Below are 13,274 nucleotides of genomic sequence, written 5' to 3' on the forward strand. Positions count from 1 at the left end.
GGGAACAGGGTAGTGTGGCGGTTTAGCTGCTTGTCTGTCATACTGGCGACCGTGGCTTGATTCCTGGTGCTCCTGGCGTGAGATTTTCAGTTGAAAATCTTGTGGTGTCAGGAAGGGCATGCCACAACTCTCTCTGCCTCAATGCGTGCAGGGACCCTGAGCAAGTGGGATAAGCTGCGTAAGATGATGCTGATTATGGTTAATATTATTTAGCATCCAGCAACAATCATTAGCTATTAATGGTAGGCCTATAATCACAATATTCTTACTTCGGGGTACGAAGATAAAACAATTGGATTTTGGGTGTACGCTAACCAAAACGTTTGAATACCACTGATATAGACTCGTTAACTGTCTACATATTTTCTAACTGCGAAGACATTAATCCAGTGCCGTAGGATAAACAATATTAGGTGTCACACACGTTCATGTAGTACGATCTCATAAACCAGAAACAGTTCTTTTACAGCTTGCTTTACGTCGCACCGACACGGATAGGTCTTGTAGTGGCGATGGGATAAGAAAGGTCTAGAAGTGGGAAGGAGGCGGCCATGACTTTAATTAAGGTATAGCCCCAGCATTTGTCTGGTGTGAAAATGGGAAACCACGGGAAACCATCTTTACGGCTACGGGGTTCGAACCCACTATCTCCTGAAAGCATGCTCACAGCTGCGCGTCCCTAACTGCACGGCGAACGTTCTCGGTATTATTATCATTATTATTTCGTGCTTTAGACAAAGGAAATCATCTGTAATCTTTGCAGCCACCTTGTTTTGTGTGATGATTTCATCAGCACTACTTAGGGATTTTTTAAAGTCTTTTAATCCTTTCTCTTTGCAAACTCTTTTTTCTTATGCAATCTGCTTTACTTCGGACCTATACATATAGGTCTTACGGCGACGATGCGATAGGAAATGGCTAGGAGTGGAAGGAAGCGGCCGTGGCCTTAATTAAGTTTCAGCCCCAGCATTTGCCTGGTGTGAAAATGGGAAACATCCTTAAAAAAATCTTCAGGGCTGCCGACAGTGGGGTTCAAACCCACTATCTCCCTAATTCAAGCTCACAGCTGCGCCCCCCTAACCGCACGGCTAACTTGCTCCATTACTTTATATCTATGTGCTATGTAGCTGTTGTACTTGACTTTCAAATGTGACTTCAAATTTGTTTCATCAGTTTGTTTCATAGTCCGTTCTGAGTCGTGCTCCGAGACGGTCGTCTATATTCAGTGTATGGTGATAGTTGTTTTGTGTGTTTTTGGCCTTCAGTGTCAAGTAGTGTCTATTACTTTGTGTCTTTTTGTATATCATATCGTAGTGTAAGGTATTATCATGGATGCCGACAGTGGAGGTGACGAAGCACCAGATACTTCTTCAAACGGAAACGTTGATCACGAAGAGCTTGTGCGCATGAATACAGACTCGATAAATCTCAATCCTACCGTGAATACTCTGCAACAGACATGATCATCTCATCAGTCTGAAGGTAGGCCTAATACACCGCTGCCCCAACGTGCTGTGGACCCAGAGTTCTATCAGCAGGCCCATTATGGCCCGTTCATTGTTTTTGTCGAAGCTAATGGGACCAAAAATATTGGACGATTGCATCCGATGGCCTTAGGGCGTATGTTCTATGATAATGATATACAGGATGAACCGAAACACACCGCTGCCCCAACGTGCTGTGGAACCAGAGTTCTATCAGCAGGCCCATTATGGCCCGCTCATTGTTTTTGTCGAAGCTAATGGGACCAAAAATATTGGACGATTGCATCCGATGGCCTTAGGGCGTATGTTCTATGATAATGATATACAGGATGAACCGAAACACACCGCTGCCCCGACGTGCTGTGGAACCAGAGTTCTATCAGCAGGCCCATTATGGCCCGTTCATTGTTTTTGTCGAAGCTAATGGGACCAAAAATATTGGACGATTGCATCCGATGGCCGTACGGCGTATGTTCTATGATAATGATATACAGAGTGAACTGAAATTCGCGCACTCGGGCGTCGTAGCGCGACTCCTCACGTGCCAGCAATAAAAAAATGCCTCTCACAAAAGTTCGTCCTGCGAGTATATCCGGCAGAAAAAGGACGTTGAAGAATGGCAATCTGGCAACACTGTAACCACATGTGCCCACGATCATCGTCTCGCATGCATCCCACTTCTATAGGCCACCTTCGCGTTCTACAGATAATGCATCCATTACGAAAAAACTTAGTGTATCCCTTAACGATCCAGGACTCAATATTTATACTGATGGCGCAAAAAACTCCTATGGAGTCGGCGCAGTCTTCATTATAGCCAGCACTCATGTGGCAGAGCTATATCATTTACCGCCTGTCTTCACCATTTCCTCCGCAGAACTCTTTGCCATTAGACAAGCACTACTATATATCAAGAAACATTCCATTAAAAAAGCTACTATTTATACTGATTCTCTTAGTGTCTTGCAATTGCTAATGTCTTCTAATTTCTCCCTAAACTGGTATTTATACAATGTTAAAAGCCTTCTATATTTTATGCATCAATCTGGCGTCTTTTTTATGCTTGTTTGGGTCTCTAGCCATAAGGGAATGTATGGAAACAAACAAGCTGATATCTTTGCTACACGTGCTGCTCGAGCTGATACATCTCCACTTCAGATTGCAGTTCCCCCAACAGATTTATATCCTATTCTTAAAAATACAGTGTATCTTAATTGGCAAGAGGACTGGAATATTTCTACATTACATAATGGAAAATTCTATTATAATCTACAGCCGGTCATTCCCTCCAAACCTGGGTATACGAAGGGAATCTGTTCTAGGTGTCATATCACCAATATTATTCATCTTCAATCACGCCCTAACGCCTCAGTATAAATATAGATTTCAATTCACCAGCCTTTCCTCGTGCGTATGTGGTACACCCGATGCAGGTGCAAATTATCTATTATTACAATGCCCTGCATATGATTCTGCTCATCAACCATTTATATCTCGTCTCGCAAATCTCTGCCATCCCCTTCCCACCAATGTCTCCTGTTTACTTTATAGTCCAACACCTGACATAATAAATGTGATCAATAAGAATTTAGATGATACCCAGATTCTTTTGTAAGCTGCTGTCTTACTGATATCCTCAAGATCATGTACTCCTGCTTCCACTGGTGTTTGTTACTACGCAACTCATTTGTTTCCCCCCTGTCATTTCACGTTCTGTGTCTCACAGTGTTGGAAATTTCATAAGTGACACATCGAGATTATTGGCAAACTTTGTGTTATATACTCCTGCTTTCACTGGTGTATGTTTTTGTACTTCTCTTCTCTTCTTCCCTACAAGCTTAGTGGTTATCATTCATCCATGTGATCTACTCTGTGAACTTACATGTGTTGTGTGTGTTATTATGAGCGTGTTCTCTCTACCTCAAGATTTGTGACTGGATGAAATAAAAGAGCCCAATCAATTTGAACGTGACACCCAGTATGAGAAGAAAAGAGAAAATCACTGTTGAAGCACTACTGAGAAAAATTCACTGATCTATATCTTATACCTCTATAAAAGATTGGATAATTTGAATATTGTTTTGTTTTTTTAAGAAATCACTATTTTAAACTTACAAAAATGTATGTTTTCTTCTAGCTACTGGAGAGAATGGTCGAGTTGTATGTTACTTCAGCAACTGGGCAATATACCGGCCAGGAATTGGACGTTATGCCATAGAAGATATTCCTGCAGATAAATGTACTCACCTGATCTACTCCTTCATTGGTGTAAGCAATGTCACCTGGGAAATCCTGGTTCTTGACCCTGAGGTAATGTCTACTATTTTAATCTTTGATTTTGTTTCTGGATTAATTCTCATGTCATTTATTGTAATAGCAATGCGAGTGCGCATTATAAACAACATGTTACATACGGTACCATGTACAGAAGACTTACAGTATGTATAAGAATTAGATCGACAAACTTATAGAGGTGAACTGGACATGAAACCAAACAGAACTTTCTAATGCCATTTCTCCCCGCAAGACTTGCTTAGTGAGGATAAGAGTAATAATTTTACTACAATATATATCATACGTATAAAATTTTTTCTACAGTGCCACGAAGTTACATACTTCTTTGTAGAAGGGGTTCAGAAACACCTCCTTTGACCTGCACACGGCCCGTCTCCGTAGCGTAACAGTTAGTGTTGTTAACTGCTGTCCTCGGGGGCCTGGGTTCGATTCCCGGTACTGCCAGAAATTTAAGATTGGCAGGAGGGCTGGTATGTGGTTAAAATGGTACATGTAGTTCACCTCCATTGGGTGTGTGCCTAAAAAGAGCTGCACCACCTCGGTATGAGGACCTGCACACGAAGTTCACATCGCCGAATCATGTACTGTCGAACACAGACAAAGGTTTCAGGATTATCTTGAATTTTCGCAGCTGCTGCAACTATCCTGGCAGCCAGAATCTCTTCAGTGTCAACAGGAGTCTCATACACAAGAGCCTGCATCCGACCTCAAGGAAACAGTCTGAAAATAAATGAAAAACTACAACCTGTTTTCCAGTCAGTGACCGAGTCAGGGATGGAATGAATGAAGCCCCTATCTTGCGGTGAGGACAGAAATTGTGCCGGCTGTCGAGGCCTGTCACACTCCTCTGGGGCAATGATTAATGACTGAGAGATGAAATGAAATGGAATGAAAGATGACAGGGAAAAACTGGAGTACCCAGAGAAAATCCTGTTCTGCCTCTGCTTTGTTCAGCACAAATCTCACATGGAGTGACCGGGACTTGAACCACAGTATCCAGCGGTGAGAGGCTGATGTGCTGCCACCTGAGCCACAGAGACCTACCCTCAAGGAAACAGTCTAAAGCAGTTAAATCTACTGACTGGGGAGACCATGGAAAATGACAACTTCTCCTAATCCAGCACTCTTGAATTGTTTAATTTAAATGATCAAGGGTGGATGATAGGGCTGTGAAAAGTTAACTGACCCATGTACATTAGTCAAAATTCATAAGATTACAGGTTATTTGAAATCTCTTTCCGTTCTTTATTACAATAAGTACAGGATGATACAGGTGCTGTGTTTCCTCTAACAAGAATAACAGGCCAGTGCTATCACACCAGACTGTCCCTTTGAATACTAGCAGGCTAACGGTGCAATCCAACCTTCAAGACCTGGTCAATCCAATATTTTGCAGTGAGAGTGTGACACATTATAAAAACAAATTTGAACTATTTTCAGTACAATTCTGTGTTAATTTTTTTTTTAAAGGAAGGAGGCAATAGGAATTATAGGCAAAATTATCCTTGCTGTATACAGTCCTATGACCTTGAAATTAACTTATATTAAATTGTTTGTACTATATTCTTAAAAATAAAGCATAGGAATTTTGCTTTAAAGTCTGGCCTTTGGTAATTCTAGGCAATTCTGTACATATCTACTTTTCACTTTATACAGTTGGTGGTGAACTGTTTCCTTGTTTCAGAATGATGAAGATCTGCATGGCTTCTCGAATTTTACTGGTCTCAAGCAGAAGTATCCAGGACTGAAGGTTGGTGTTGCTATTGGAGGATGGGGTGAGGGTGGCCGGAAATATTCTGGTATGGTGAGCGTACCTGAACGTCGCTGTAGTCTCATTTCGAGCATTGTGGGTGAGTACTGCTCTAATAAATATATTTTGCAAAAACTTATATCATATTTAACAAATTTGGAGAATTTAAAATGTATCCACCTGCTAGTTAAAGGAACACTAGCAGAAAGCAAACTTTCAAATGAGGGGGTCAGCACAAAAGTGGTCTAAGCTGGTTAATGTGGGCAGCTCCGTCCATTGAGTTCATCCCCAATTTAGCCTTTATCTCCTCATCCTGAGTACGTTCCCATCTGCCATTACTCCCACCTGTTTGTACCAGCAATACTTTCACTTTTAATCTTGTACATATACAGGGTGTACCAAAACTCGACAGCAAAAATTTAGGAATGGATTCCTCACATAGAGAGAAGAAAAAAAAGATTATGACAACATGGGTCCAAAAACCTATACTTACAGATTCATTCAAACTTGTGACACAGATTAATGTCAGTAATAATTTACATGTCCTGTTTGCTGCAAAACAATTCAAGACACCGGTTACAAATTTTTACCTGTGGGGACACGTTAACTCTCGTGTCTGCGACTGCTGTTCCTGTTGAAGCAACTTTACGTGAGCGCATTGTGACAACCTGTCAGGCAGTATGCACTACACCAGGCATTTTTGATCGCGTGCGTAACTCCATGCAACGACAAGCGGAGGCTTGTATTCTAGCTAAAGGTCATCACTTTGAATATTTCCTCTGATACATGCTCAAAGTATTTCAGCTGCCATTACAGATGTATGGTGTAAATGTACAAAAGTTTGAGTAAATCTGTAAGTATACGTTTCCGGACCCTTGTTGTCATAACTTTTTTTTCCTTCTCTTTATGTGAGGAATCCATTCCTAAATTTTTGCCGTTGAGTTTTGGTACATTCTGTATATCATTGCTAGGCACTGAAAACCTTGTAATTCCACTCATGAGGAAACCACATTTCTCCATCTGCCTTGTGAACGCTTGTTGCTTTGCCTGAGAAGGGAGCAGAAGACTCCGCAATGGTCGAATAACTGGACTATCGTTAAGCACTGAAAATGCCAGAAATGGTTCTCCAGCTATTGCTCAGTGTTCAGTTTTCAGCTTCTACTGTAAACTTTAATCCGAAGGAGTTACGAGGTTTTCTTTGCCCAATATATATATATATCTATGACACCACTTAAATCTTGGAAATGATAATTTCCATATCATACTCATTGCACCTCTTTTTAAGTTCCAACAAATTAGACTGCAATCTTTCTGCACAGTCTGCCATTAAGTCATTAGCATATGCCAAACTGCTTGCTACTTTCCCACCCATTTTAACTTTTCAGAAAATGATTCATGCAAACTGTGAACAATGAAAGATTACAGTCTTGTGTAACCCTTGAAACTATCTTAAACTAAGAACTCATTCTACCATCAATTCTCACTACAGCTCAATAATTTGCCTTTTATTACCTGTAATAACCTCCCACTAATTCCATGATCCCTCTGCCCTGCAAATATCTTTTCCCTCAGTACTCTCTCATATGCCTTCTCTGATACTGTCTCAATACTTCCAGAGAAAATTGCAATGTTGTCAGCAAAACCCAAGGAATCTATATGTACCCCATTAAATTCTGATCCTAGTCTGATCTTGTGATATAATCTTCTTTCTTTAAGTTTCACCTCCCACACCTTTATTACTTTCTTCAGAATGCAATTGAAGAGAATCTGAGAATGTCCATCTCCTGGTTTTAATTTTAAATTCCTCTAAGATCTCTCCAATAAATTTCTCCTTAGATTTTGTTTCTGTGGGAGATTGCCTAGTTATGTCAATAGGCCTTCATTCATCATCATTATCATTTTACAGTTCCAGTTTCCTGGGTTCTGTTGGCGAGCCTCTTCTACTCTGTCTTATTGAGACGTTCTGTTGATATAGATGTTGATTCCCATAGGGAACCTGAAATATTTGTCCCGAATGAGTAAATTTATAATACCAATATAAATGGTCTGTTATTGGAGATTATCAATTTTCCAGCTAACTCATATGTTCTGTTGTTGATGACTTTCTCTAGTGTCCTTCCCCAGTCTGCAAGGTTCATCTTTTTGATGTCCATCCAGTGGGTTCTTCATCTTCCCAACCTCTATTTTCCTGCCACATGTCTCTTCAAGTTAACATATGCTGTCCTTGTTGGCTCCATCCTTATTACATGCCCAAATCACCTCAGTCTGGATATGCTAACTATGTTACAATGATATCTCAATCCTGTCTTCCTTTCTAAGTATGTAATTCCTTAATTTGTCCAGTTTTGTTTTTTGAATTGTGGACCTCAGGAACTTCATCTCAGATACCTGTAAACTTGATGAGTCCTTAGTGAGGGTGCATGTTTTGATACCACAAGTTAAGATCAGTATGAAGTCTTGATTGAACATCACCAGCTTTGATTTTGTTGGCACTTTGGGGTCCCAGAAAGGTGTTCTTACTTGCCGGTAAAAGTGAGATCTTTTCTGCACTCTATTCACCACCTCCTTTGTGGCTAGTGTGTCTTGAGAAATTACATTGCCAAGATATGTAAAATTTTCCACACTTTCCAGTAGATGGTTTCCTAGCATGAATTTCGCTACATCCCTCTCTGTTTACTGCCATCACTACTGTTTTGGTTTTGCTTATCTTGAAATTGAATTCCTGGAACTTAACCTTCCATTCTTTAATTCTCAGCTATACTTGTTCCTCAGTTTCTTCCCAGATCATAATGTCATCAGCGAGCCATTGCATTGAGTTTTCTTGATGTTCTTCATTGTGTCATCCATGATGGTGAAAATCATGTCTTGCTGGACTCCACTTTTGGTCTGGATGATAAATGTCCAGCACTAAACTGTACACAGCTGATACAATGCTCACACAGCATCTGAGCTTTCCTCACCAATCCCTCTAGATCACTCCTCTTTCTCAGCCATTTCCATATCTCCTCTCTTACAACGCTGTCATATGCCTTCTCAGTATCCAGGAAAACCATAAACAGATCTTTGCCTTTCTCCAAATATTTCTCCATTAACATACAAAGTCCTTCATTATTATTAAGAAAACATTTAATTATGATTGCAGCTTTTATGAAGAAGTATGGATTTGACAGTTTTGACTTGGATTGGGAATATCCTGGCGCATCAGATCGTGGTGGTAAATTATCTGATAAGAACAATTTCTACTTCTTTGTTGATGAACTAAGGCGGGCTTTTGACAAGGAAGGTCTGGGCTGGGAGATCACCATGGCTGTTCCATTGGCCAAGTTCCGTCTACAAGAGGGATACCATGTACCAGAGCTCTGTCAGTAAGTAGTCACTTGGTTTTGTTCAACAAACAGTTGATTTAAGTCATGGAAATGAACAAACAGGCATCATATCAAGTAATAATAATAATAATAATAATAATAATAATAATAATAATAATAATAATAATAATAATAATAATAATAATAATAATAATAATAATAATAATAATAATAATAATAATAATAATAATAATAATAATAATAATAATAATAATAATAATAATAATAATAATAATAATAATAATAATAATAATAATAATAATAATAATAATAATAATAATAATAATAATAATAATAATAATAATAATAATAATAATAATAATAATAATAATAATAATAATAAAAAACTTTTTTCTGTCCCCCAAAAATCCGACTATCTCTGCTAGGTTTTAACCCAAATCTTAATTAAGGGAACGACCACTTCCTTCCCACTCTGAGCCATTTCTTATCCCTTTGTCGCCATGCAGAGAAGAGTCGGAGCTTCTCAAAATCTCTTCGTCCCAAGAAAAAGACCTTCTTAGGTACAATTAATGTCAACACCCTACTGAAAACAGGCAAGCTTAAACAGCTAACGGACACCCTGGATAAGTTCAATATTCAAATCATAGCACTCCAGGAAACGCGCTACCAGGATGAAAACCATTTTGACTCTGAAGAGTACAGGATATTTAAGGGTAAACCTGCCATAAGAATCCATGGGAACTTAACACAACTTGGAACAGCTTTTGCGGTACGTAAAACTATCATCAGTTCTGTACTTGACTTTACATCCCCATCTGAAAGAATCTCAGTACTTACTGTGAAATCTGGCAATAAAGCTTACTCCTTGGTCAATGCCCACACTCCCACAAACACTGACAATAAGAAAAACCCAGAGAAAGTGGAAGCCTTCTGGGAACTCTTAGAAGAAACCACTAGCAAGATTCCAAAGCACCACGTGAAAATCTTAGTAGGTGATTTTAATGCACAGGTTGGCAGAGAGAGGAAACACAAATGGATTGTTGGTCATCACTCGGCACATTGGAGAACGAACAAGAATGGAGAACGTCTTATAGACTTCTGTAAAACATTTGTCTTAAAACTAATGTCTACGCATTTTGCGAGACCCCCACATAAGAAGAAAACGTGGAAATCACCAAACCCGTTATTGGGCGAATTCCAGATCGATCACGTCGCAATCTCCAGAAAGAATATGTGTGAGATCCAAAATGTTAGAGTACGGAAGGGATTTGTCGACTCGGACCACTACCTAACACAAATCAAAGTGAGATTCCAACCCAACAGATGCAGACCTAAACACAAAAGATCTCTAAGAGTTGATCCAGAATGTCTTCGACAGAACGCCACGACCTTTCTACAAGACATACGAGAGCAGGACCCCAAGGACTGGCCAGGCCTTCGTAAAACACTTCAGACATCAGCCATGAAATTAGGGCAGCCTCCAAGGAAACGCAAACATAGGTGGTGGAACACGACCTGTGATAAAGCCATTGATAAACGGATGAAAGCATGGAATCAGTGGAATGGACATCAAACAACTAAGAGATGGGAGACCTTCCTAAAAGTTCAGAAAATCTCCTCAAAAATAATCCGCAGGGAGAATCGAGCCTATGACAAAAATAGACTCATGGAAATCGAACAAGATTTCCTTAGAAACAACTCCAGGAATTTCTACAAGACCTTCCGTGAGAATTTATCTAGCTATCAACCACCATCTTTATGTTTCCGTCGAGCAAATGGAACATTAGAAATGAACACCAAAGAGAACTGCACTATTCTAGCTGACTACTTCCGAGACCTCCTCATTTGTGATCCTCCAAAGGGAAGACTGAACTTTGAAAAGCCCATGCCCAACCCCGATTCACAGCCACCGACAATACAGGAAACAGCAGAGATTATACGATCGCTTAAAAATAATAAAGCTCCTGGAGAGGACGGCATCACTGCGGAGATGTGTAAACTTGGAGATGATCTTGTAAGCAAAATTCATGCAATCCTAGTAGAAATATGGGAAACGGAAATGATTCCACAGGATTGGAAGTGTGCATTAATACACCCATTGCACAAGAAAGGTGACAAGGCAGATCCAAACAACTATAGAGGCATATCTCTACTGCCAATCGCATACAAAATCCTTTCCAAAGCTCTCTTGAACCGGTTAGAAAAACAGACAGATCATCTGATTGGCGAGTACCAAGCGGGTTTCAGGAAAGGTCGATCATGTGCAGAACAAATATGGAACTTGAAGACGATATTAAGGATTTGCCGAAGTGCCAGCACGATCGTCACCTTTGTGGATTTTAAGAAGGCGTATGACTCTGTGGACAGACAGACAGTATTTGATACCCTAGAAGAACTCAGAGTGGACAAGAAGACCAGAGCACTTATCCAGCAGACCCTCACGAGTACGACCTCTAAAGTGAAATTCCTTGGAGAAATCTCTGAGCCTTTTGAAATATGTACGGGCGTTCGTCAAGGTAACAGCATCTCCCCTATTCTGTTTAACTTAGTTCTAGACAAAGTTATTAGAGAGTGGGAAAAGGATATCAAAGGTGTGAACATCGGAAATTTGGGAAGCAAGGTCAATGTGAAATGTTTAGCATTTGCTGATGATCTTGCAATCATTACTAAGACCAAGGATGAAACAAGGTATGCCATACAGAGACTACACAATATAGCATCAAAGGCAGGCCTCCAGATATCCTACGAGAAAACCAAGTACATGGAAAATCTACGTCAAAATAGCAAAAGAACTCCGCTAGAGATGGAAAACGGCACAATTTCACAGGTGCCCTCCTTCAAATACCTTGGAGAAATTATACTACCATCAGGATTAGACAGTAGTGCCAATGTAGAAAGAAACACCAAACTACATAAGGCATACAGACTGACGTGGAATTACTACAACAAAAGAGTCATATCGCGTAATGCAAAATTACGACACTACAAGACAGTTGTATTGCCCGAAGCTTTATATGCCTCAGAAACCATATGCTTAGGTGGTCACTCTAAAATTACAGAAATTGAAAAGCAGGAGCGGAAAATTCTCAGGAAAATTTATGGTCCTACGAGAGAAAATGGAATGTGGATTAAGAGGAAAACAGCGGACCTCTACTCCTTCACCGACAGGTTTACTGATGCTGTACGGAAAAGGCGCCTTAATTTCTATGGCCATATCTACAGAATGAACAGCGACAGACTAACTAAAAGATTATTCAAAGTAATCAACTCAAAGAAGGTCAAAATAAAATGGCTAGAAGAAACTAAGGCGGACCTCCAAGAAATAAATATTACAGACGACATCATGGAAAATCATGGAGCTTTTAGAACCAAAATAGCTAATCATAAATTTAGGGAGAAACCAAAAAAGACAACTGGTAGGAAGTGGTCGACAGAACGCAAGATGCAACACAGTGCATTCATGAAGAGATTTTGGGAGGATAAGAAGGCACAAACCATCAAACCAACTATCAAGTTCAAACGCGCTCTATGAATGGGCATAACGAAGGAAGAAGAATAATAATAATAATCGTATGGCCTTAGCTACCATGTGCAGGCATTTCAATTTGATGCCATCTGGCTCCCTGCATGTGAATTTTGACATTCTGTTTTACTTTAGGCCCACTAGAAGGCACAGTAAACCCAAAACCAAATCTCTCTTGGGTGTCTATGGCTGAGTTTTAATGTATTTTGTCAGATGAACACCAAATGTGTCACGAGAGGTCTTTTGCATGCCAACATCATACGACATGGAGTGACAGATGAACTTTTTTCTGTCCCCCAAAAATCCGGCTATCTCTGCTAGGTTTTAACCCAAATCTTAATTAAGGGAACGACCACTTCCTTCCCACTCTGAGCCATTTCTTATCCCTTTGTCGCCATAAGACCTAACTGTGTTGGTGCGATGTAAAGCAAATTGTAAAATTAATAAAAAAATTTAAAAAAAATAAAAAAAGATCTGGAAGTCAACACTCTACCTCTGATCCACAGATGGAGCTTATTAAATCAAGTCATATGTAGGGAGACAGGGACATGAAAAGGAACCTTACATTCAGGAAAATTAAATGAAATGGCTTATGGCTTTTAGTGCCGGGAGTGTCCGAGGACAAGTTCGGCTCGCCAGGTGCAGGTCTTTTGATTTGACGCCAGTAGGCGACCTGCGTGTCATGATGAGGATGAAATGGTGATGAAGACAACACATACACCCAGCCCCAGTGCCAGCGAAATTAACCAATTAAGGTTAAAATTCCCGACCCTGCCGGGAATTGAACCCGGGACCCCTGTGGCCAAAGGCCAGCACGCTAACCACTTAGCCATCAATCCGGACTACATTCAGGAGATGGTGGGTTTAAACCCTGCTGTCTGCTTTCTGTGCTTTCC

The 13,274-nt window shown here is 40.2% G+C and overlaps 1 protein-coding gene across 2 annotated transcripts in view; it reads left to right on the plus strand.

Annotated features, from left to right (window-relative positions):
* The window catches only part of Cht5 (Chitinase 5), a 137,723-nt gene that overhangs the window by 91,250 nt on the left and 33,199 nt on the right, over nt 1-13,274 (plus strand). For both annotated transcript variants that reach the window (XM_068226752.1, XM_067143543.2), the window contains exons 3-5: nt 3,622-3,794; nt 5,464-5,629; nt 8,672-8,894. In XM_068226752.1, coding sequence (XP_068082853.1) covers nt 3,622-3,794; nt 5,464-5,629; nt 8,672-8,894 — 562 coding nt within the window. The remainder of the gene's footprint in view (nt 1-3,621; nt 3,795-5,463; nt 5,630-8,671; nt 8,895-13,274) is intronic.

The sequence above is a fragment of the Anabrus simplex genome, chromosome 3 (genome assembly GCF_040414725.1).
Source record: "Anabrus simplex isolate iqAnaSimp1 chromosome 3, ASM4041472v1, whole genome shotgun sequence".
Classification (NCBI taxonomy): domain Eukaryota; kingdom Metazoa; phylum Arthropoda; class Insecta; order Orthoptera; family Tettigoniidae; genus Anabrus; species Anabrus simplex.